At 39.1% G+C, this 25,168-nt stretch overlaps 1 protein-coding gene across 1 annotated transcript in view; it reads left to right on the top strand.

Annotated features, from left to right (window-relative positions):
- Positions 1–780: 780 nt before the first annotated feature.
- ABCA13 (ATP binding cassette subfamily A member 13) overlaps positions 781–25,168 on the top strand; it is a 230,961-nt gene continuing 206,573 nt past the window's right edge. Inside the window, exons 1-9 of the mRNA XM_077808719.1 lie at positions 781–2,453; positions 2,817–5,450; positions 6,855–8,660; positions 9,104–9,210; positions 11,312–11,430; positions 14,425–14,597; positions 15,797–15,873; positions 16,498–16,619; positions 20,985–21,179. Coding sequence (XP_077664845.1) covers positions 781–2,453; positions 2,817–5,450; positions 6,855–8,660; positions 9,104–9,210; positions 11,312–11,430; positions 14,425–14,597; positions 15,797–15,873; positions 16,498–16,619; positions 20,985–21,179 — 6,906 coding nt within the window. The remainder of the gene's footprint in view (positions 2,454–2,816; positions 5,451–6,854; positions 8,661–9,103; positions 9,211–11,311; positions 11,431–14,424; positions 14,598–15,796; positions 15,874–16,497; positions 16,620–20,984; positions 21,180–25,168) is intronic.

Genomic DNA, 25,168 nt, shown 5'->3' with positions numbered 1-25,168 from the left:
TGGTCTTTTTTTTTTTTGTCAATACTTATGTTCATTGAAAAATGGCTTTGACAAAATGGATGTTTTTCAAGATTTTATTGAAAAACTGAAAACCAAACATTAATTGGCTTTCAGTTGTTGTGGGGGGAGGGGAAGATTTTTGGCTTTTTGGGTTTTGGCAAAAAACCTTAAACTTTCACTTTCTTCAAAAAGTGTGGAAAATAAAACACATTTTTCTATCTGTTGTACCTGTAAGTTCCATGACATCTAGCTAATCAGTCTGTAGAGCTTCAAGGCATAGCTAGCTTCATCAGCAGAATATACAAGTTCCTTGAACTGCAGATGTTTGACTATGCCAACTTTGCCAGTCGAAGTAGGTTTTCTTAACAGAGCCACCTAACCTCAACTGTATTTAGAGGACTTACGTGTTGTGACTTTCTAATCACTGGTTTTTTTTCATGCTTTTTAAAATAGGTTGTGATTGTCAGTTAAAGTATTACAATTCTGGTGTTTTTTAATTGTTTCACTATTGAGCAAAATGTGCTTTGTATATATGAAATACACTTTACAAATACAATTTTAAGATGTAAATATAGCTATGTTCTAATGTATGATAAACCATTACATTTGACTGGTTTGGGATGTAACTTTCCTATAGGTGACTAATTTGAAAAAAATCTCAATTAATGTTACAGGATCTTGACATCTGTCAAAGAGCTTTTGAAGAGGGAAAAGAACATAAAGGTTCTTGAGGAGCAGGAGTTGGTCTTCATTCTACAACTTTCAGAATTCATACAAAAAATGTTGATGCCTGGTTCTTCAGCCTCCTCAAGCCTCAAAGACTTCCAGTCCATAACAGAAATAGCCTTGACTAATGCAATTATGTGGCTTAACAGTTCTGCCAATATGAAGGCAGATGCTACAGATGTTCATATATTTTCTGAACTCGATAATGAACTACTAGAGAATTATCAACTTCTTACAATGCTCTGGCAGAGTGAGCAGCTGGAAGTATTTTGGCAAGTAGTAAAAAAGGTCTTGGATCAACATGACCATAGGATGTTTAGAAGTCCAATGGAAGCAATAGAGATGCTGCAGAAGTTGTTATCTAAAATTAGAATATCTTTGCTTCAGGAAAATCAAAAAGTCCTTAATGAAAGTTTGCAATTCTTCCAGAAAATCCTTACGGAGTGGCCTGAATTCACTTTTCTTGACATAGATTATGTAAACGACTTCAGTGAAAAATTCATAAGGAATCTCTATGAGGTTGGAGTGTTGACTCAAGAACATTTCACTGCTGCTCTCAGCACCATTCATGCTATGAGAAATGTCTCTTCTGTTCTAGTCTCAAATACAACTTCTGTATTCAAAGTACAAGACATAGGGAAAATTGTGTCTGATTTCTACCAAAACATCCCAGAGGTAGGGGACAGTAATGCAGCCTCACTTATTCAAATGCTTTTCTTTGTCCACCAAAACATTGATCAGTTAAGTACCCAGAGCAATAATTCTGTGCTAACATTCTTCCAGAAGATCTCAGAAGACATTTCATCTCTTCTAATTCAACATGATTTCCAAAACATGAGTGAGGTTTTTGACTTTCTGTCTGAAGCTATACATCTCCTCCAGGGTCTCACCCAGAAACCTCTCTGTGAAAAGTTAGCAACAGTTTACAACTATGTAGAGCTCCAGGCCCAGTCTCTAGCACAGAAAGGGAAACAAGAGATAGAAGTGGTATACAGTACTCTGGGCAACCTTAAAACTATATTTAGAGAGACAGAGCTTCATACAACTGCCTTTCAGTATTTGAAACAACTTTTTGACATCTCAGCAGAAAGCTTGTTAAATAATGAATGTGCTGATTGGTATACACCTAGCATTCTTTCTGTGAGGCAAATAAGAGATGTTCAGAACTCACTTGTAGTTCCATTGGTCAGAGTTCTGTCAAATACATCAAACTTCAAAAGTGAGGTAAATGTGCCTTTTGCCATGCATTGCACCACTACCTGGCTTCAGATGTGGACAGAGATTTTGGAAGAAATGTCTGAAATACTGGGGTTGGATTTAAATTTTTTCAGTTATCTTCAGAATGGGCTGAACCACCTTTCTGAAGGCCTTGAAAATATAACCCATGCTGAACTGTGCAATACAACATTTACAATCAGTGCTGAAACTACATCAGCAATACATCTACTGAAAATAATAACAGACGCTTATAACGTAAATGAATGGAAATACTTTGAGACTCTAAGTGGTCTCATAAGTAAACTTAGCAACATAATTAATGTTATCAGCTCAATTAAAAGAGAGAATTTAGAGGAAGTTTTTCAAACAATGGAAAATGCAACTGTCAAATTGCAGAAATCTCTATTGAAGGTTAACGTTAGCAGGGAGTTTCTGGATTCCTGGTTTGATGTTTTCTTTCCATTGAGTTCTAAAGTGGAATATAGAGATACACCTGTAGATTTCAATGGGTATTCACTTTCAGATATTCTAACACTTTCTGCGGAAGAATTTGGAACTGTTCTCACTGACCTAAGAGAGACTGCTGGATTCCTTAAAAATATATCCCAAGATAAATATCTATTGTCTTGTGTGATCATTTTCCAGAATGTTACTAAGTTAGTTTTGGAAGATATTTTGAAAGAGAAAAATGTTTCACAGATATGTGTTCTGTCTCATCTTAATCCTCTTCTGACCTCGGATAACATAGTGAATGTAGTAGAGGGCTGTAATAGATGGATACATATTATCAGTAGCCTCAGTGAGAAATACATCACTTACTCCCACCTTGAGAATGCAAAACGTGTTTTATTTTTGTTGACGTTTCTGGGAAGCATTAATGAGACTGATACTAGCTTAAAGAATACCCTGGACATTGTTAACATTACTTTTAACCTCATAGAACCTCCATGCTTACTCAATGGTTCTGTTGCACATTGTGCAGATATTTGTTTCAGCATTCTAGCAAACATTTTAAAAGTTCTTCCTACATTTTCTGCAAAAGATGATGGACAGACCCATGCCTTTATCTTTACTCTTTTGAATGTGTCAAGGGGCCAAATTCAGTCAATTGTCAAAGACTTAATGAGATTCTCACCATATACATCTGACTCAGAACAGATGTATTTCACTAAATTAATCACTGGAGCTATCAAGAAATCAAGAGAAGTCCTTAATTTGACTCAGAGTCTCCAGCCTTCTTCAGTAGCACTTTTGAGAGGAATTCATTTTTTTCTCAAGAATATGACTTCTGAATCCCTACAAAATAGCTCATCTCCTCTGGACACTGTAAATCTTCTAAATGCATTTGAAGCTCTTCCACAAGACAAAAATATGAGCTTCCTAAAGAAGTCCTTTCAACATCTGATTAGTTACTTTATGTCACACTTGCCTCACAATATGCAAAGTTTGCAAAACTTAACTCTGAATACATGGATGAAAGCAGCAGACCTCAATGTGGAACTAGTAAGGAAGGCACTAAACATCTTAAAGTCTTATAACCTTACCAATTTTCTGATACGATCAGGTGATAAAGGGTTTCCAAAGCGTATGGCAACTTTGGTGAAAAACACTGAGAATGAAGATCTAGAATTCTTAATAGATCAACTCAAACAAATCCAAAAAAGCCTGCATTATTTCTTTAAAAAGATCAAAACTGTGTACATTGAGAATTCTGTTCTGGACAAGTTGACAGGCTGGTTAGATTCCTTTGAGAACAATTCATGTTCTTGGAACTTGACCAACTTATGGCAAATGACTCAAATATTTAAAGAGACTGAGCTTGATGATATATTACAGGTGCTTTACCTTCTTCCTGATGCTATCAGTCTTATACAGCGTTTGGATCACAAAAACATCACTGATACCCTAATAGAAGTGTACACTTTCACATTAACTCAGGAAGTAAACATGTCAATATGTACCAAGGAAGATTTATCCAATAAAATAGATCGCCTTCTAGAGTTACTGGAGGTAGTAGCTGATATGCCTCAGGAATCTGCAAGGGCTTTGAGTTGTCTGACTGCAGTCATCTGCTGGAACCTCACCACGGAGTCACCTCAGAATGACCCAGCTTTAAGGACTTGTAACTTAAATGCACACAGAAATTTTTCATCTATTTACAACACAATTGCTGATGTACTTGAGCAGTTCAAGCTGACAACTCCAGGGGGACATGCCCTATGTTCTAATGAAGATTATCAGAGGGAGATCACTTACAAAGCGACTTGCTTCTTTCATCAGCTCAAAGAGTGGAACTCCATTCTTCTGAAGCTTTCTGAGATCCACAACATAAATAGTTTGGCTCTGAAACAGCTACTGGGATTTTGGAATAAGCTATCAGTATATGTTATGGCTTTTGGAAATAGTAGTACCATTGCAGTCTATTGTTCTTCCACACCGAAGAGACAAGCTGCTTTAGAGCTCATAGAAGCACTAAACAACATGACATCAACAGAGATGGCTATGGCCAAAGCTATTTTTGAACAGTTAGCAGATCTATATCATGCCCTAAACTTGGATAGAAGCACAGGAATGTCTATTACAAAGACTCTTCTTACTCATTTAAAAAGCATGGCCAATGAAATATCTGGAGCGCTGAATAATGAAGATGTCCTGTCTTATTTTTTTTCTGCAGCCCAACCTCTTCTCACACTGTCTCCTTTTGGAAACCAAACCTACATGGTGCTTACAGCATTATCAGCTTTGAGTAGAAATAATAGTTTGATTGGTAACTTTGAGGCCCTTTGGCTTGATAGAGAGAGAGGCATACAAGATTTATTAGTCAATTTTAGTGTTTCGAACTTACTTTCTGTGATAGACAAAGAAATTCAATTACTAAGTGCAGCAGCCAGAAAAAAATGTTCATTGGCACTTGCTAGTTTATTGAAACAATTTAATTCATCATCTCTAGAAACTCTACTAAGAAGTTTTGAGGACTTTCAAGAAGTTGCGAGAGACTGGCTACATGAGTACACTAATAAAAATTTCTCTAAAATAATAAATGCACTAGTTGTCCTTATGGCCAATGAAAAGTCCTCTGATGACATAGTTCTGATTATCAAAGGTATCACTGAATTTTTGGAGCTCTTCAGAAATGGCTCTAAAGAAGATCACATTGATATTTCATTTGTTACTGATCTTCTTAGTGGGGAAAAGCTGAATAACGTTCATGTTGCTCACACAATTTTACAGAACAGTCTGCTTAACATGATCTCTGACCTCACTACTGAAGAAGAGGTACTGAACTTAAATGATACAGACCTTCAGATAATGGACTTCATTGATTTGTTTTTTGATGATGCACAATATGAAAATAATGGAAAACAGATCGCCTCATTCCAAAACAGGACAATGGAGATGATAAAAGAATTTTTACAGATAATCTTTCCATCTTCTGGAGGACATTATAGCAATAAAATGTTTGTCTTATTAAAAAACTTACATAAGGATATAATTGCAGAAATGAGGTGAGTGTGTTTGTCTATTAACCTTGTGTCCAAATACATTTAGAGACAGGGTTACTGTATATTAGTGACAATTTGGTTATACATTTTATTATACTTCTACTTTAGAACTGAACCTGTGAGTAAACCCACATCTGGGACCAAAACTATATTTAATGGATCAGGGCTATTATTTTATTTATTTAAATTTCTGTAACAGTTTTGGATTTTAGGATACACAATTTGTAAAGAATGATAGTGCAAAAAATTAACTGTTCCTATACCAGTGCAAGGAGTCTTGAGTTATGAACTTTCATGGAATTTTGTGCAGAATAATTGAATCACTGAAGTTTTGAGGAATTATTTTTGTACAAATTAAAATAATCCCAAAGCTGCTATCAATGCACTATTAAAACTGGAAAATCGAGCACACACATGATAAAAGTGGAGGCAACACTTAAATCCATTTCACATCCTCTGTATTTCAATATGTACATTGTAACATCTAAAACTGAGTAATATAGTAAAGTATGAATTTACCAAAACAAAAAAGAACAGAAAATTCCATATGTTCAATATAGCCAAATTAATGTTAAGAAGTTAAACTTTTGAATTTTTTGAGTTTGATTTCACAACCAAACAACTAAAAAATACGTGCTTGTGGATTTTTCCCAACTTTAAATGTTTGTATCTTAAAAGTTATTGCACCAGTTTTTCCTCAAGTTTTGAATTGCTTGTTTCTTCAGTGAATAATAATCCAAATTTAAAGTTTCTGGCATCAATAATTCAAGTTGTGATTAAAAATTTAATTTGAAAATGTGGAAAGCGTCCCCCCCGTCCCCTGCTTGCATAACACAGAATGTTAAAAGGATTCTGCTCTAACATCATAATAGAAGTAAAATACAATAGCCTAAATAACAACTCCTCCAGTTTTATGTCATTGTAACTCTGTTGACTTCAGTTTGTTGGGGTAATCTGGCTGTTGACTGAAATGAAGTTACACTCGTGTCAAACTGGAATAAATCAGTTATGAATGAGGTCCACAATATCTAATCAATATCACAAAGTGGCTAGACAATTTTGGGTAATACTTTTATTAATAGTACTTCACCAATTTCTTTCCCCACCCCCTAGCCACCATTTTCTTCTCTTTATTATCCCAAAAGCCTCTACATTTCCTGTACTAATTTATAAAATACTGAGTGTTGGGTTTTTCCATTGTTGAGATGCCTGTTATGGCATCATCCAAAAGGCCTGATCGGGCAACCAGAATGTCCCTTTGGATGACCAGAGTCCACAGCCAAACATTAATCATATTATAGCTTACTGGTAATCTTTCTATTTTGTAGTAATACTCCATATTTTCCTAAACTAGTCTTACAGTAATGATAATTTGCATCATCCCAATCAGCAATATTTCTGTTGCAGGATATTCCCCAAAGATGATATTGGAACTCCCCTAAACTTGGATCAGTCTGTTAATCTAAAGGAAGAAGTTGATGGGTTGAAAGAAAATATGTATGACCTAATCAAGGATGCATTCATATCTGAAAATGGGACATTTCATTTTGACAGTGCAAAAGGACTTAAGTTTATGAGGGATTTGTTTAATGTTCTGTTTAAAGATTTTTCTGTAAAAAATGGCAGCAGAAGTAACTATGAACTGTTTACTTTTGTGAATCATGTGTTATTTAATACAAGTAATCCTGGTGACTTTGCCCAGCTGATTAGAGATCTTTCTAGAACTCTTCAATTCATGTGGCAAACTTCTGCAGAAATGGGAAACCTCATGAATTTTTTTAACAATCATTTCAAGGATTTCCTAGTTAGCTATCCTACTTTTCGAGAAATGGTGCTTGCTAATTTAACAGAACTGTTGGCCTCTGTGGATAAGGTGTTTCCTTTGAAAAATAGGCAGATAATAGAAACTACAGAGACATTACTTGATCTCATCTTGTGGAGCGGTGGAGCTAACTATACTCGCAACCCCTTTCCAGAGCTTGTTGTTGATTTGGGCTCATTGTTGTGGGAAAGCAATGAATTTGTAAAGCTAGCAAAAATAGTAGAAGTCATTGTTAAGTTTTTGACATTGTCCAAGAAAGCTTCAGAAAAGGTAGCTAGCTGTTTGGAACTATCTATCAACTCAAATGCTACGGAAAACTTAGACTACATTGAGATGGTCTATTCAGACCTCCAAAGAGCTGTTCATGATGCAATAGAAGAGTTAACTGAAACTGAGACTGCAGAGCTTCTGCTTTCAAGCCACCATCAAGTGGCAGATTTGGGGAAAGCATTTCTTGATTTGACGTACTTGTCTATTCTAGATAAGCTTTCCAGATCATATGGCTCTGGAACTGCAAACATATCAACCAGATTGGTCGCAAATCTGAGCAAACTCAGTGGTTTAAATGATATTGCAGGTGAAATTGCTGAGTTTTTAGCAAATGGGCAGAATTATTCTGCAGAATTGGAAAGACTTGTTGCAATTGTTACCAGAGCAAGCATAAACTCATCTGATGATACTGCCAGTCTAATAGAAGATCTTCTTGATTTTTTTGTACCAATTAATGATATTATTAGTAAAATACATTTAACTTCTAGACTAAATTTTACTCATGATCCAATAAATGAAGAAAAATGGGAGAGAATTCAGGAGATGATTACTTATTTGGGCAAAGGAAACATTACAGCAATAAAAGCTTCTATCAGAGCTGTAGCTGATCTCTTTCTGGGAGCTTTCTGGAAAAATCACTTAGGTGAACGTGACTTAAATCTGCTGCTGACTTATGCAGACAACCAAGATGACTTTCTTAAAGTTTTAGAAGTCACTATGGAATCATTCAAGTTAATGAAGCATGTTTCTGGAGGAAGCTTCAACCTGTGGTCACTTTTTGCCAGCCTTATGAACCAAAATATAACTTACCAGCAGAAGGAACCGTACATCTGGGAAACAATTATTGAGGACTCATTAAATAGAACTAATCCTTGGATAGAGTTGCTGCATTTAAGTGCTGATCAGCAAGTGAATTCCCCAAGAGCCTTACTGCAAACAGTTATGGCATTCTTTGCTAATGGAACTTCTGATGTAGCTGACATGGCCCAGTTGGAAAACAGCATACTAAGGATGATGCATGACTTTGACTTGATTTTCAAACCTTTATCATATGAAAAGTATGCCAGACAGTTGGTTAACTTGGCTGAGTATTGGCGACAAGGCCCACTAAAAGAACAAAGGTAAATATTGGAAGGTAAATATTGGACAATGATTTTTAAAATCATTGTCCAGGTCTGATTTTTGTTCAGAGGTGCTGAACAGTGCTGGCAGTCAAGTCAAAGCGAGGTGCTCAGCATCTCTGAAAATCAGACTGATTTATATTGAGATTGAATTGTTTTAGAAATGAGAAGAAGGAAAGGGCCAGGGGAAACAATCTATAGCCAACACAAGAAAAGTAGTTAGCATTTAAAGACTTAACATTCCTACTAACATCTGAAGATAGTGTGCCACCACCCCTTGGCCTGATTCTGATCTGGTTCGCATTGTTGTAAATCAGGAGTGATGTGTAACTGCAATGAGAATCAGGCCCGCTGATCTTTGTAATAGTGTGTGCAGGCCTTATTGAAGCTATTCTCTAATTCTGTCATCATAAAAGTGATGGTATCCTATTATTTTTCCTTAGAGTCTCTGAGATGTGCCAGGGTTTCCAGAAGCATTTAAGCCCTGCTAATGCCCAACGGCTACAGAAGGTGCAGATTATGGCTTTGAGTGTATTTACAATCCTTTCAGGTTGGTTGCTGTAATAATAACTATTGGCAGGATGGGTCCATTATTCATGTTGTTGATGTGTTGCTAAGACTGTGCTCAGGGCATTCATGTGTAATAGCGATAAATTCACTTGGATGGTCTCAAGCCTCAGAATGAAGTTGAGAGGCACCTGAAAACAATATGACTCAGAAGGCCTAGTATAACAAAATGCCACACAAATGGATGCCTTAAGTTAGATTCTTAAATCCATATTTAGGCTCCCTGGATTGGGGTGGGGGTGGATTTTCAGAAGTGGTCAGTGTTAGCCTAACTCTGCTCCAACCACCTAATGGAGTAAAACTCACAATGAGATCAGAGTTAAGCCAACACTGAGTGGTTTTGAAAATTCCACCCATAAATAAGTTCTGGTTTTCAAATGTACTGAGCACCCAGAAGAGCCCACTGACCTCTGAAAATCAGGTCACTTATTTAGCTCTTACATAGGGGTTTAGGAATCTAACATTTAGACACCTGTCTGTCTGTCTTGATCTTTGTAGTATTTGGTTACTTTAAGTCTTCTGAGTCAAGTGAAACCACACAGAACTCTACGTAAGATACACAAAAGGTAATCAGATGTGCTCATTTTCTGCAGAGTTGCCTAGCTCAACTAGTCACCTAAATTTGCCCTGCTGGTTTTGAATGAATCTGAATTTAAAAAGACTGCTCTGAAAAGTGACTAGATACAATTTGCCCCACCATTTCTCTCCTATGTGTATTCAGTGTAAGGTCAGCAGATTTAATGACAGGAATGAATTTTTATTAGTCTGTCTTTTTTCCTGTTAACTGGTGGACCAATCCAGCTCTGTGAGGCAGCTGGATTTTGTTCTGTTAACCGTAGGGCAGCTGTAGGGCCAAAGTCTCTCCTCACTGTCACATGTACAAACCTACTGAAGGCAGCGGAATGGAGCTGTTTGCTCTGGATATGATGGCGTACCATTTGTGTAAAGATTGCTCCTCCAGGGGATCGGGTAGGAATGATGGAAGACCCCTTTCATGACTGATCCCTAGGATTATCTCTCTACTGCAAAGCATCCAACATACTGGCCCTTCCCTCCACTTGCAATTGTGTTGTGGGAGTTACTGCTGCCCTGGGGATACAGTAACCTTAAGGTGTCACCATAGGGAAACAGGATGATGAGGGTCCCAGAGAGCTGCTCAGAGTGAAAAATATCGTTACTTATTTGTATGATCATAACACCTAGGAGCCCCAATCATGGATCAGAACCCCACTGTGCTAGGTGCTGTACAAACAGAGAACAAAAAGATGGTCTCTGCACCAAAGAACTTATAGTCTAAATGTGAGATAAGAGACACCAGGTGGATACAGACAGATGTGGGGAGTATAAATGAACAGTGAGACAGTATTGGTCAGCATGACGGGCAGCGGTCTTATCACACCTGTGAAACTTTCTCAAGTTTTTTGTAAGCATCACAGCAAAGGAGAGTTTTGAGGAGGGATTTGAAGGAGGATAATAAGGTAGCAAATAGCAGATGTTTACAGGGAACTTCTCCCAAGCACAAGGGGCATCATGGGAGGAAGCACAAAGATGCTTTCTTGAAAATATTATAGCTGGGCAGTGGAGGTTGGCATAATCAGAGGCAAAAATTGACAGCTTGATGGCAAAATAGAAATTATAGGGTGGGGATTGATGGTGTGTGGCCTTGAAAGTGAAGACAAGTATCTTATGTTAGATGAGACAGAGATGAAGGAGTCATTGGAGGGCGTAAGTAAACTTGAAACTCCTGACTGTCTCTGTGTCTTGCTTTCATGAAACTGTCACTAAGTCCTTGAGTTCTGGTTCTGCACCAGGCCTGATTGCCCTTGGGAATTGCTCAGGATGGTATAGGACCACCATACAGTTGGTGTAAGGGTAACATAGCCTTTTCTCCCATGTAGCCTGTGCAATGACTATCTCTAGAAATAATACTTAGCAGTTGTGTACCACACAATATTTTCCTGCCCTTACTTTTAAAACTTCTTTCCTCACTCCTAACCCTTCTCAATGCTGTTGGCACTTCTGACAGGGAATCATGTTTAGAGTGATCTTTTTCACTGATTCAGCCTGTGTGTTTTCTCTTACAGACAACCCGACTGTCATCAGCAACCTTCTCTGTGCTTTTACGAGCTGTAAGGATGACCTAACAAGGTGTTTCCTCCTTTCTGCCATTGAAGGAATCAATTTGGTTCATGAGCAGTATCAGGTTTGAACAATTTCTAATCCTGCCAACATCCTTTTGTCATGCTTTAAATTTCACACTGGAAAATTATTCCATAAGTATTTTCCTTCTTTTTTTTTCCTACTGCCTGAAAAATCAATCACCATGCTTGTGTATAATCAGGGTTTTTAAGGGATGTTGTTCTGCCACACTTGATAGTGATACCGAGAGGGAATCACATAATATATGCTGACAAGTGTTGAAAGCCATAAACAGAATAACTAGATTGCCATTGGGTACCAAACAGCAATTGGTATTGCAGGTGCTTTCACAGCACTAAAAATTTATAAGGACAAGGGAAAAAAATCCAAACAAAATACAAACCAATCCCCTAGCCAGAAGCATCTGGGCTAAAATAATACCCAGAGTACAATTAACTGTGCTGCCAAGAGAGATTGATCTCTGTATCTACAACAGTTCTGAAGTTTGGCAAAACTTGTAATCAGAAGACCAACAATGTAGCGTTTAGAGCCCCATTCAGTGCTCAGTCTTGCTCCACTGAAGTCAATGAAAGAAAAGGAGTACTTGTGGCACCTTAGAGACTAACCAGTTTATTTGAGCATGAGCTTTCGTGAGCTACAGCTCACTTCATCAGATGCATACCGTGGAAACTGCAGCAGACTTTATATATACACAGAGAATATGAAACAATACCTCCTCCCACCCCACTGTTCTGCTGGTAATAGCTTATCTAAAGTAATCGTCAGGTTAGGCCATTTCCAGCACAAATCCAGGTTTTCTCACCCTCCACCCCCCCACACAAATTCACTCTCCTGCTGGTGATAGCCCATCCAAAGTGACAACTCTTTACACAATGTGCATGATAATGAAGTTAGGCCATTTCCTGCACAAATCCAGGTTCTCTCACTCCCTCACCCCCCTCCAACAACCCACCCCCATACACACACAGACTCACTCTCCTGCTGGTAATAGCTCGTCCAAACTGACCACTCTCCAAGTTTAAATCCAAGTTAAACCAGAACATCTGCGGGGGGGGGGGGAGTGGGAAAAAACAAGAGGAAATAGGCTACCTTGCATAATGACTTAGCCACTCCCAGTCTCTATTTAAGCCTAAATTAATAGTATCCAATTTGCAAATGAATTCCAATTCAGCAGTTTCTCGCTGGAGTCTGGATTTGAAGTTTTTTTGTTTTAAGATAGCGACCTTCATGTCTGTGATTGCGTGACCAGAGAGATTGAAGTGTTCTCCGACTGGTTTAAATTGGATACTATTAATTTAGGCTTAAATAGAGACTGGGAGTGGCTAAGTCATTATGCAAGGTAGCCTATTTCCTCTTGTTTTTTCCTACTCCCCCCCCCCCCAGATGTTCTGGTTTAACTTGGATTTAAACTTGGAGAGTGGTCAGTTTGGACGAGCTATTACCAGCAGGAGAGTGAGTCTGTGTGTGTATGGGGGTGGGTTGTTGGAGGGGGGTGAGGGAGTGAGAGAACCTGGATTTGTGCAGGAAATGGCCTAACTTCATTATCATGCACATTGTGTAAAGAGTTGTCACTTTGGATGGGCTATCACCAGCAGGAGAGTGAATTTGTGTGGGGGGGTGGAGGGTGAGAAAACCTGGATTTGTGCTGGAAATGGCCTAACCTGACGATTACTTTAGATAAGCTATTACCAGCAGAACAGTGGGGTGGGAGGAGGTATTGTTTCATATTCTCTGTGTATATATAAAGTCTGCTGCAGTTTCCACGGTATGCATCTGATGAAGTGAGCTGTAGCTCACGAAAGCTCATGCTCAAATAAATTGGTTAGTCTCTAAGGTGCCACAAGTACTCCTTTTCTTTTTGCGAATACAGACTAACACGGCTGTTACTCTGAAACCTGAAGTCAATGAGAGTTTTGCCATTGACTTCAGTGAGAGGAGAACCAAATCATCAGACACCACCAACATGTTAAATGTACCTTTTTTTACTATAAAGTTTTCCTTTCCTCAGTTTTGGCTCCCTGCTCTGATATTTTGCACTTGGTCTACTCAGAGCTCTTGTTGATGTACATGGAAGTTCTGAGTAGGTAAGGCGAGTAGACAGAGTTGGGAGCCATCTGATGAATCTGAGAGTAGAATTTTGCTCAGAGACCATGTATCTCTTGATTTTTTCCTCTCTCTCTTTCCCAGTCTCTATAACACCAGTCACCCACCTACACAAAGCACATGTACAAAAGGCCAAAAAGAAATGTCCTAGCTTAGAATCATAGAATCATAGAATATCAGGGTTGGAAGGGACCCCTGAAGGTCATCTAGTCCAACCCCCTGCTCAAAGCAGGACCAATTCCCAGTTAAATCATCCCAGCCAGGGCTTTGTCAAGCCTGACCTTAAAAACTTCCAGGGAAGGAGATTCCACCACCTCCCTAGGCAATGCATTCCAGTGTTTCACCACCCTCTTAGTGAAAAAGTTTTTCCTAATATCCAATCTAAACCTCCCCCACTGCAACTTGAGGCCATTACTCCTCGTTCTGTCATCTGCTACCATTGAGAACAGTCTAGAGCCATCCTCTTTGGAACCCCCTTTCAGGTAGTTGAAAGCAGCTATCAAATCCCCCCTCATTCTTCTCTTCTGCAGGCTAAACAATCCCAGCTCCCTCAGCCTCTCCTCATAAGTCATGTGTTCTAGACCCCTAATCATTTTTGTTGCCCTTCGCTGGACTCTCTCCAATTTATCCACATCCTTCTTGTAGTGTGGGGCCCAAAACTGGACACAGTACTCCAGATGAGGCCTCACCAATGTACAAAGAATAGTTAGATAAAAGGAAAAACAGCGATAACAGTACACAGGTCATGATGCAAGAGGGTGGGGGCACCTGGTTGCAGGTATTTAATAAATCATTATCTATCCACATTTTGATTTGTGTTTATTTTTAAACAAAGTTAACCAGAAACTACACAACATTTAGCAGTTTAGGCCTGTTATTTCAAGCAAATAAATACACAGCATGTAAATTTAACTATGGTTGCTATCTTTTGCAGGATATTGAAACAATGTTGTCAGCTTCCAATGAAGGGGAGTGTGGGAACTGTTTATATGTAAACAGGAAGCTGTCCAGTACCTTGGAGAGCTTCCAGAGAGCATTACAAAATACCACCTACAGCAGCTGTGAATGTCAACTCACCTTTGAAAACATCCAGAAACACATGCAAACGTAAAGCCTTTAGTTTTCACTGCCATGTTGTTCTGCTACGCATTACTTTTTTTAGTCACAGTGATATCGTTCCGTATGTATTCATAAAAAGTTTGCACAATTACAGTATAACCTCTGCTCACCTAATGTTTGGTTAACAATCTAAGGTCCGGGTTAATTGGAGATTGGTGAGATCCCAACAGCAATATGTACCACTGATCCATGATGATCAAAATCCCTGTTTATCAAAACATGCTGGAAGTGTTCAAACAAACAAAAAGGTTACTGTGTAGTCATTAGTGGTATCAACAATACTGCAGCAATAGTTACTGACTTGACTCCTGACTGAAAATTCTTTTATTTTACCTCTACGCCAGACAGTTCAAATAAGCATCCACATTTCTGGGTTCTTCGCTAACTTCCATTTTCCAAGGCTTGATCCTATGATGTGCTGAGAGTCTTGTGCAATGTGCTAAATATTCAGGTCAATTCAAGTTGAGCGTGCACAAAAACTCACAGGCATGCTTGGCACCTCACAGTATTGAGCCCTAAGTCGTCTTAGATTTTTATTCTGTCCATTATACAGTGCTGCTGTGCAGCCACCCGAGAGAGTAGCAAATACTATTGTTAACTAAAAGGTAAATGAAACTCTACTGGAAACCTTGGAGATTCTTTAAACCAGTTGCCTGTAGAAGGGTAACACTTTACTGTCCTCTCAGTTTCCATCCAGAAGACCATGTTTTCAAAATCTACCTGAAAGACTTAAGTCCATTAGTGCCATTAAGAAGAGTCTGTGGCCAGAAGCTGCTGTACCTCTAGACCATTGACTCATGTCACCTATTTTTTTAGGCCATGTACTGAAAGTCATGGAGATGAGAAACTGCTAGACCAGTGCTTTTTCATCTGGTTTATTTTCATACAACTTAATAATGGAGAATCTCATGAATCATCTCCTCTCATAACTCCCCCACGGGTAAGAAGTGTGATTATCCCTGCCCAGGCAGTGTGTGTGCATAGTAGGAAGGCTTGTTGCCCCTCTCTCCATCTCTAACAGCTCACATGTACAAGCACCAGGACTAATCTGGTCCTTAGGATTAACCTTTTGCTTCATTAATGTTACTTCAGTAGTCCATGATAAGACCTGTACTTAGTAAGCTTAACATATGGTAAAATGAACTACTTGGAAGTGGCTGCTTGTAAAACTAGTGTTGTCATTTCAGGTTGGCTGGAAACCTAGAGGCACCTTTGTCAGGAAATCCAGTGGTAGCTTTTGTCAGTAACTTCAGTCCGCCAAATGGTGAGTACATGGTTTCTTTACAGGAGCTAACATAAACTACAGTGCTGTTTTGGAGATCACTGAGGTACATTTGCTCACAAGGCAAGAGAGAGAATATAACTAAGTAAAAAGAATGCTGCTTAGGGAAAGTACCAAGGTGACATTGTATTGGTGTCTTATGAATAATTTGGGGTCTGTTCCTCCTCACTATCCCCCTGGCCCACCTGTTGCCACTGGCCCCAGGTCAGTATAGTTTCTGTGGAAACTAGGCTGCCAAGGGCTGCTCCAGTCACGTGCTCTTGGAATCATTCTGAAAGGGGAGATCCAAACTGCAGAGAGAGAAGACAGATTAACTGATTGAAAACTGTCTTTGGTAATTTAAGGTGCCTTCTTCCGAAACCAGTTGTGGGGAATGGTGTATGCTCCAATGGAGTAACCATCCTGCCACCCTTCTCTGCCTGTGGATCTCGAATCCCTCCAATCCCTTAGGATTGGTAGGAAAGAGAATAGCATGCCTTGGAAACAGCACTCAGCCCTTTCCTGCCCCCACAGCATAGATCTGCGAGGAAATGGAGGGCTGCCTGCTGACCCCCAATTAAAGCAGTGTGGTGGGAAATCGGCAATCCATGTTTTCCTGCATTGCAGATGTGAAAATCAAAGACTGTGTGCATAATGTTCCTGAACTGGCTCGGGACCTTCGTTCTTTAGTCAACATTTCTGAGGAGACTATCAACACCCTCTTGGAAGCCAATTTCTCACAGTCCAAGGTACAAGGCGAGAAATGGGATGCTGGATTAACATATTGACCTATAAAAATGCTTTCCAGCTTCTTTTAGCTGGTGTAGAAATGAACAAGATTTGTTAGGTATGTGGGCCTCCTACGTTTTCATTTGCCATTTTTTTATATGGAAGATGGTTTTTGTTTGGGAAATTCAAAATAAAGCATTAAGAGCCCAATGAGAAAACCCTCTGATACTCGCAGCCAACCCCCTGAGGCATTGTATAGTCTTCTGGAAACTTCAAGGTTTCACCTTCCTGAATAGTTAATTTCCTATTCTCTCCTATAATGGGCAAAAAGTTTCAGCTTTTAGTTGATGGGGTGGAGGCAGGACAGGGACAAATTCTCTGGAAATAGGCACAGCTCCATTGGGTTCAGTGGAGTTTCATCCATTTTTATCTACAAAAGGTCATCCTTTTACCACCAGGACATTCTGGAAAGCCCATAATCTCCATGGGGAAATTGTACTGCACCCCACATAGCTCTCAGATTTGTAATGAGGAGAGCAGATCACTGTCTTGTGCTCCTGTGATGTGCTACTCCCCCAAGAGCCTTGATGTCATTGTCTCTGTTTCCGATGACTGTGACCAATTCCATCTCTGAAGCTTGGAGTAGTATTAACTCTCCTTTGTCCAGTATGAATCATAAATGGGGAAGCTAACTACAGGTGTTCTTTCCTCTGTGTGTGCGCGTGCGCGTGTGTGTGTTGGAAATGAATTGGTATTTTGGTACTTGACTGAAACTGATCAGATCAATCAAGCAGCCACTGGATGTCACTGATGCTCTACAATCAGAGGAAGCTTAAGGTTTTGTCCGTAGAAAGCTTGACTACTAGATTTCAGAGTAACAGCCGTGTTAGTCTGTATTCGCAAAAAGAAAAGGAGTACTTGTGGCACCTTAGAGACTAACACATTTATTTGAGCATGAGCTTTCGTGAGCTGTAGCTCACGAAAGCTCATGCTCAAATTGGTTAGTCTCTAAGGTGCCACAAGTACTCCTTTTCTTTTGACTACTAGAATGGCAGTTCTCAGTTTGAATTCTTTCACACAACAAGCTTAACTTTACTTATAGGTGGCTTCTGTTCCTTTGTCAATGTTAATAATTGCTATTATTGCTATTTCATTACTTTGTTAGCAGTAAATGTAGACAAGATACCTGGAAGGGATTCAGTAAAAGAGGAATTTGACAGTAAACTTTTATATCCCTATTCTCTTGAAATAATAATGCTATGGAGCTGAATTTTCAAATGTGGTCTCTTATGTCTGCAAATATTGTGGGCACACCCTGATATGCAAGCAAATGCCACATTTGCATGTTCATACAAACATTTGCTTGTGTTAAAAAAAAAAAAAAAGTACGTAGACACACCCAATGTGTATGGGACATAATACATTTTTACTTTTGCACAGCATGGAAGTATATATTTCAGATGCAATGTATGTATCTCCTGTTACGTAAATGGTATGTTGTGGACATAGCTATGAAAGCATTTTTTTCATTTGCAGTTGTGGGGGGCAGTTTGACCACGTTTTATGAATACGAACCTTGCTACACTTATTCATGCTTTTGTCTCACCTCAGGACTAGACTACAGTGATGTGCTTTATGGTACTTTATTTTAAAAGGCCATTCAGAAACTGAATCTAACCTAGACTGGCTGCTCACTTAATGAGTGGCCTTTTATGTGAACAGTGCATAAAACTATTGCCCAGAAAACTGCGCTACTTTTGAATTTCCAGAAAGAGTTCATAGGGTTGGTTTTAACCTGTTAGATAAAGCCTTAAGCGGCTTGGGATAGAGCTGGTTAGGAACCAGAATTTCTGTTCCATGGAAGATTTTTGAAGAAAAAAATTCTGTGAAACAAAAATTCCTAAAAAGTTGGATTTGGAACAATCAACATGGTTTCTTTTGATAGTGTAGAAACATTTATTTTACATGTATAGTATATTAAAATAGTAAATATAATAATTATAGATATTATCTATTTAAGAGTAAATATCTTTAGCAGTAACATTTTAATATAATATAAACTAAATTGAATAGTCAAAATGAACCATTTTGAAACTTTTGTTGAAATGACATGTTTCCCACAATATATTATAATTTCAATAAACTGCATTTTTCATCAATGACTTTTCATCCAGCTATACTTTGGGATCCGATTATTGAGGAACCATCTCCCTCCAAGTGTCCCTGTGTGACACTACCATTGATACAATTAACAGAGATGCTCCAGGGACAATTCCCTCCTCGTGAACATGGAGTTTCAAGCTCTGTGTTCAGCAAAGACCTCCTGACCCTGGAACTCCTGTTCCTTCTCTGTCTCTCAGATCCTTGGATTTGTTGTTCCTCTGAACTCACTACAAGAGCTGTCTTTTCTCCTGGGCATTAGAGGAGGAAGGTGTCTGAGGGGTTTGGTGATGTATCTGGGCTGGCAGGATTTGTCATTGATCTCCTATATTTGTGGAGGGATGAGTCATCTTCTGTACTACTGGATGGTACTATTCACTACTAAATTAAAGAAATGCACCTGTTTTTATTGTTTTCTTGTCCTATCCTCACATTGTCTGTTCATATGATGTGTATTTTCTAAATTTTTGTGTAAGCTCTCTCGGTCTTTGGGTGTACCTACACTGCATTGTAAACCCGGGTCTGTGGGTTCTGGGCTCATGTACTCGTTGTTTTGAAGCCCAAGTTTAAGTGTCCACACTGCATTGTAAACCTGGGTTTACAATTGCTGGACCTTGGTCTCTCAGCCATCTTAACTTACCCTTACTGCACTATGCGGACTATATGATGCAGGTCTGCTGCTTGAGCTGCATCTGCACTGCAAAATGACAGGACTTGGACCCAAGTCACAGAGGCATTTGGACTCTGAACCCCTTGCCCCAAACAGGATCGTAGGACCTGGGTCCGAAGTGCTTGCTGACCCGAGTCAGACAGATTTGTGTGTGAGTGGAAGGGGGACTTGGGCTCAAGCCTGAGTCAAAACCCCGACTTAGTGTGCTGTGTAGACATACATTAGATAAACATAATGGTCAGACCAATGTCCCATCTAGCCCAGTATCCTGTCTTCCAACAGTGGCCAGAGAGAGTGAACAGAACAGAGTAATTATGGAGTGATCCAGTTCCAGCTTCTGGCAGTTGGAGGTTTTGGGATGTATGGAGTATGGGGTTGCATCCCGGACCATCTTGGCTAGTAGCCATTGATGGACCAATCATGAACTTATCCAAGTCTCTTTCGAATCCAGTTATACTTTTGGCCTTCACCACATCCCATTGCAACAAGTTCCACAGGTTGTGTGTGCGCTGAGTTTCTTTTAAACTTTCTGTCTATTAATTTAATCAGAGGACCCCTAGTTCTTGTAATATGTGAAGGGGTAAATAACACTTTCCTATTCACTTTCTCAATACCATTCATTATTTTATAGAGATCTATCATTTCCCCCCTTACTCATCTCTTTTCTCAGTTGAACAGTCCCAATCTTTCTAATCTTTCTTCATATGGAATCTGTTAAATATCCCTAACTATTTTCATTGTCTTTCTCCACACCTTTTTGAATTCTAATATCTCTTTTTTTTGAGATGGGGCAACTAGAACTGTATGCAAGTATTTGAGGTGTGGGCATACCATGGTAGCATTATGGTATTTTCTGTTTTATTATCTATCCCTTTCCTAAGATTCTGTTCGCTTTCTTGATGGCCAGTGCCCACTGAGTGGATGTTCTCAGGGAACTCCCCAAAATGAGTCCAAGATCTTTCTTGTGTGGTACCAGCTAATTTAGACCCCATCGTTGTGCATGTAGAATTGGGATTATTTTTTCCAATGTGCATTATTTTGGACTTATTAACATTGAATTTTATGTGCCATTTTATCTCCCAGTCACCCAGATTAGTAAGATCCCTATGTAACTCTTCACAATCAGCTTTGGACTTAATGATCCTGAGTAATTTTGTGTTGATATGTCAATCCTTGTTGTGGTTTTTAGGTGCTATCACAAAAGAAGTATATTTTTATGAAATGTATATGACATTTTTTCTATGAATTTTCAGTGTTAAGTATGCCTGCCCAGATCAAGGGATGGTGTCTGTTAACTGAATGATGAACATCTTTATAAATGAAAATAAATAGTAATGAGAAATGTATTTTATTTGTTTAGATGCCCATATAGTATAAAGTTCAAGCATGTCATCTTAACAAATATGTAACTCTGTCTTCCAGTTCAATTGGTAGCTGTTATAAATACAGTTACTTATGTTATGAGACACACATTTACAGTGTATTCTAAAAAAAAAAAAAAAATCTTGATACATTTCAGGCAGGATACATTTTAATCCATGTGCTCTTACAAAAGTTACTCTACAGTGCCCTTGCAGTAGCTTTAGCTGGAAGATGTGACGAAGAAATTCTTAGTCTCTTGCTGACGCTTCCTGAAAATGGCAACATTTCTCTGGCAGTGAAGGAACTTTGTTCTCTCCCAGCGCTGGAATTGTATACCATGATTGCAGTGATTGCCCAGAACTTAAACTTGCGTTATATCATTTACAAGGTAAGAGGAGCAAGTGCTTACTTCCTGAACTTTTTGGCGCTAGATGGATAAGTAACCCAATTACTGATCATAGTTCTGCCCCATATATTTTGTTGTCCTAGATGTTTATCCCAGTAGAACCCAAACACTGTCCTCATTGAAGTTCCTGCACTCTCACTTTGCATTGTGGAACCAGTAGATCTGCAGCAGGATGTACTCCTGTATGTTGAGGGCCTGCTCCAGCTTTCGCTGAAGTCAATGGGAGTTCAGTCAGACGCTGAGGATGGATCCTGCCCTGCTGTTTGTGGGGGGTGGGGAAGGAAGATTTAGGGAGCCCCTATGTTCTTTCCCCTCATTTCCCAAACCAATGCAACAGAGGGTGGCAGGACTGAGGCCTCAGGGTGGGTTTTCTCACTAGTTTCATAGGCAACTCTGCTTTTGTGACTCCTTATGAAGGGTATGATTTTAAGCACAGAAATGGAAATCAGGGAACCCCAAGTTCTAATCCTGGCCGTGATGCATAACAGTTTAAGAATGGAGGTAAGGAACAGCTTATTCTATTGATACTATGGAGTTGGTATGCAAGTTTAGCTGCTTGGAGGTTAGCCAAGATACCAGATCAAATACCCCCAACTACTGCAAAAAGTTGTATGGGACTGTTAGATACCCAAGGGATCCAGAACTTGGTCTTGTATCTCACCCAAAAGACAGCTCTATAATTAACACTGCACCATCTAGCAAAGAGTTCGGGCAACAGATTGCCGCTGATTTGTGGCTCCGGCTTTCTTGTTTAGCACTAACAAATAGAAGTTCCCAAACTGTGTTCTGATGGTTCTTGGAAAGCTGACTGGTCATACTGTTCTCAATCCTGTTGGTAATTGGATGAAGCTAAGAATGCATAAATCCTTTGCTAGTATTAGTCTTCCATGTGAGCAATTGCTGTAGCTGCCACAGGAGTGTCCTTTGATTATGTTCTGTCTCCTGAATTGCCAATAAAATTGTCAGCTAAATGCTATAACAGAAACTTTGGAGATCCTTTAGGAGGCCATAAAAACACAGCTCAGTTTTGAGGTCTTTGGCTGAGTTTGTAGTGCTGGAAGTTAGAATTAATAATCTTTTGACTTGTAAATTGAACAGATCTCATGTAGCATCATTTGAGAGAGGATAAATATGTAACCCCCGATACTACTTTTACTAAGGCACTTATCTAAGACCACAGGGCAATGCAAGTATTTTATTGGCTTTACTAGTCTTTGGAGCTTTATATTTTCCAAAGCCTCTGTTTTAGAAGTAAAAATGTACACTGTGTTTATGGAACTTGTAACAGTAACTATGTGCATGGGCTGAATAAAATCATTCCAGGATTACACAAATACAGAGCCACCCCCTTCAATGCATAACAGCACTGGGACAACTTTTTGTGCTGCACAAATACTGTGCCTAAAAAGATAAGTGAACAGATCAAAATTCTTTTTCACACCAGACTCTGTGATTGAGGACAATAGGACCTAGAATCATCTGGGAGCAGTAAGATTGTACCATGGTCCAAATTTTCAGAAGCATCTAAGTCACTTAAGAGTCTAAGTTTTATGGGAACATAGGTTCCAAAGTTCCAAGGGACTTAGGCTCCTAAGGATATGTCTACACAGCCCGCAGCAGTGATCCCCATGCTACTGCACCAAAAGTAGCTGAGTAGACATGGCTCAGGCTAGAACTTGGGGTCTGAAGTCAAGGGAAGGTGGTGGGCTTCAGGATCTGAGCTGCAACTTAAAAGTGCTGTCTGCACAGCTATTTTTAGCACAGCAGTATGAGCCTGACTCTGCTGACCTAAGCTTGGAGGCTCACTGCTGAGGTTTGTGTAGATGTATCCAAAATGACTTGGGTGCTTTTGAAAATTTTTACTCCATATGCCTTTGATGTTACAATAGTTCATCTCTTCAAGATAAGAATATCATGGGCTGTGGTCTAATATCTGCAACAGAGGGTTCTCATGTGTAAGGATCACATTAGTCCAAAGACAGACTGCTGGGTGAAAATGTTTACTTGCACTTATAGAAGAAACTGAGCTGGATACTTTTTTGTTGCTTTTGAGAGCTATGCCACAACCTAGAGGCAGCTCACTGTGGCACTCAGCCTCTTTAATGCTAGGACTTCTGGGCTTGGCAAGCAATAGGGACTCTTTTTGTCCCCCCTCACTCCAGTCTAGCTTGTGGACCGAGACTTGGGATAACAGGAATGTGGCAAAAATATCTGGGCCACAGGCTTGCTTCCTTCCTTTCTTGACTTCTCTTTTCTTAACATTTCCCTTTCTCGCTCTCCTTTCCTCATTCCTAGTCTGCTTGCTAATTTCCACTAGTTTGCTTCCTGACTAATGCATTTCCTGTGTATGAAAGAAGAATACAATTATCTCAACCTGTAAATCTCTCTTCTTGCAGTGAAGAATCTGCAAGTCCAGAAAACTCCTCGCTTTGGGTCTGTCCACATGATAGCTGTGTTTATCACGTTAGTTAGCTCACTCCAGTTAGCTTAATTTTATTCCACCCCCCCCACCTCTTAATGTTCATGTTAACAGAATTTTAAACTTCTAAATAATTTGAGTGGCTACTATAGGACCAGCTCATGTGATTTTAATGGTATTAAACTATGCCTACATGGGTGCTAAGAGGAAATGGGGTTCAGCTGAATTAATATAACTCAATTGAAAAACGCAAATTTTTGCCCAAGTAGACTGGCCTTTTGGGGATTACTGACAAAGTTAAGAAATTTAAGGCTTGTATGTGGTTGGAAAATCATGGTGCTGCCATTGTACACAGCTTTCTGCATTATGAAGGGGGACCAAGCATTTGGTGCTGAAACTGAGTTGCCTCTGTGAATACCTTTGGGAGTGGTTAACCAGAAACAAATCTGGATATATAGTTTGAGATGAGACAGTTATGAACAAAATTATCCTGTATTGGGTGGGATATGTGGTGGCTAGTGTGTGTGCATTTCTACTCCTTTGTGGTAGCTGATCTCCAGAATGAGAAAAGGCAAACCTATTTCTGGTAGTTGAAAGGTATTTACTTGAGCTCAAAATGAGAGAAAATTTTTTTTTTTTTTGAAGCTAGAGATCCTGGATTCTTGTTTCTGATGCCACACATGTAGAGTTAAACTGATGACTATGACAACAGATTTGTAATAAACAGACCAAGCTCCTGAAAATGCCAGACTAAAGTGTTCCTAGAATGTATACATAACTAAGGTGAGGAGAGGAGCTTTTAGTTGCTTCTTGAAAAATAGGTCAACCGGAACAAAACAGTGACTCTTCTAATGGCTCTTTCACTGAGCCTTGTTGATTTTAATAAATTCCTAGTACAGGGCTGCATCGTTCACTTGACTGTTTCCATCAACTGCTCCTCATTTGTTTATGGGAGTTTTTTCTGACTTAATTGGCTAATTGTTTTCATTGAATAAAGCATGTTCCAGAATGTTTGCTATTTAAAGAACATATGCAAAAGAGGATGAAATCCAAAAAACTGATAAACTTACACTGTACATTTCCATAATTCCAGAAAATGCACTAGTAAAGTATGGGTGGAGGAAAGAAATAGAGTATGTAAAACAGTGGAAAAACACGACTATTTTTTATTGTCTCCCTTGAACAGCTAACCTTATTAAAACAATTTTGCATTAATGTAACATTAGAGTGACCTATAAAAACATCCCCCCTGCCCCCCCCCCCACACACACACTAAGATCTTCACTGGCAAAAGCAGAAGACAAATTGCATTTAGATCCAAGCAGGAGATGAAATATATAAAACTGAGTGTTCTAGCTATGAGACAATAATTATGATGAAAATGAAGGGAGGACAGGGAAAAACCTGCAGACTAAGAAATAGCAATTCAACGTGACTTTAAAACCTACTGAATTGGCAGCTCAGCTAAGTGAATAGATAGTGATTTTTCTTTTAAATATTAAACTTCTGTAATAAATTCACTGTGAAATCTTGGCCACATTGAGGTCAATGA

The sequence above is a fragment of the Eretmochelys imbricata genome, chromosome 2, assembly GCF_965152235.1.
Source record: "Eretmochelys imbricata isolate rEreImb1 chromosome 2, rEreImb1.hap1, whole genome shotgun sequence".
Taxonomy (NCBI): Eukaryota; Metazoa; Chordata; order Testudines; family Cheloniidae; genus Eretmochelys; species Eretmochelys imbricata.
This window is presented reverse-complemented; position numbering and strand designations above follow the sequence as displayed.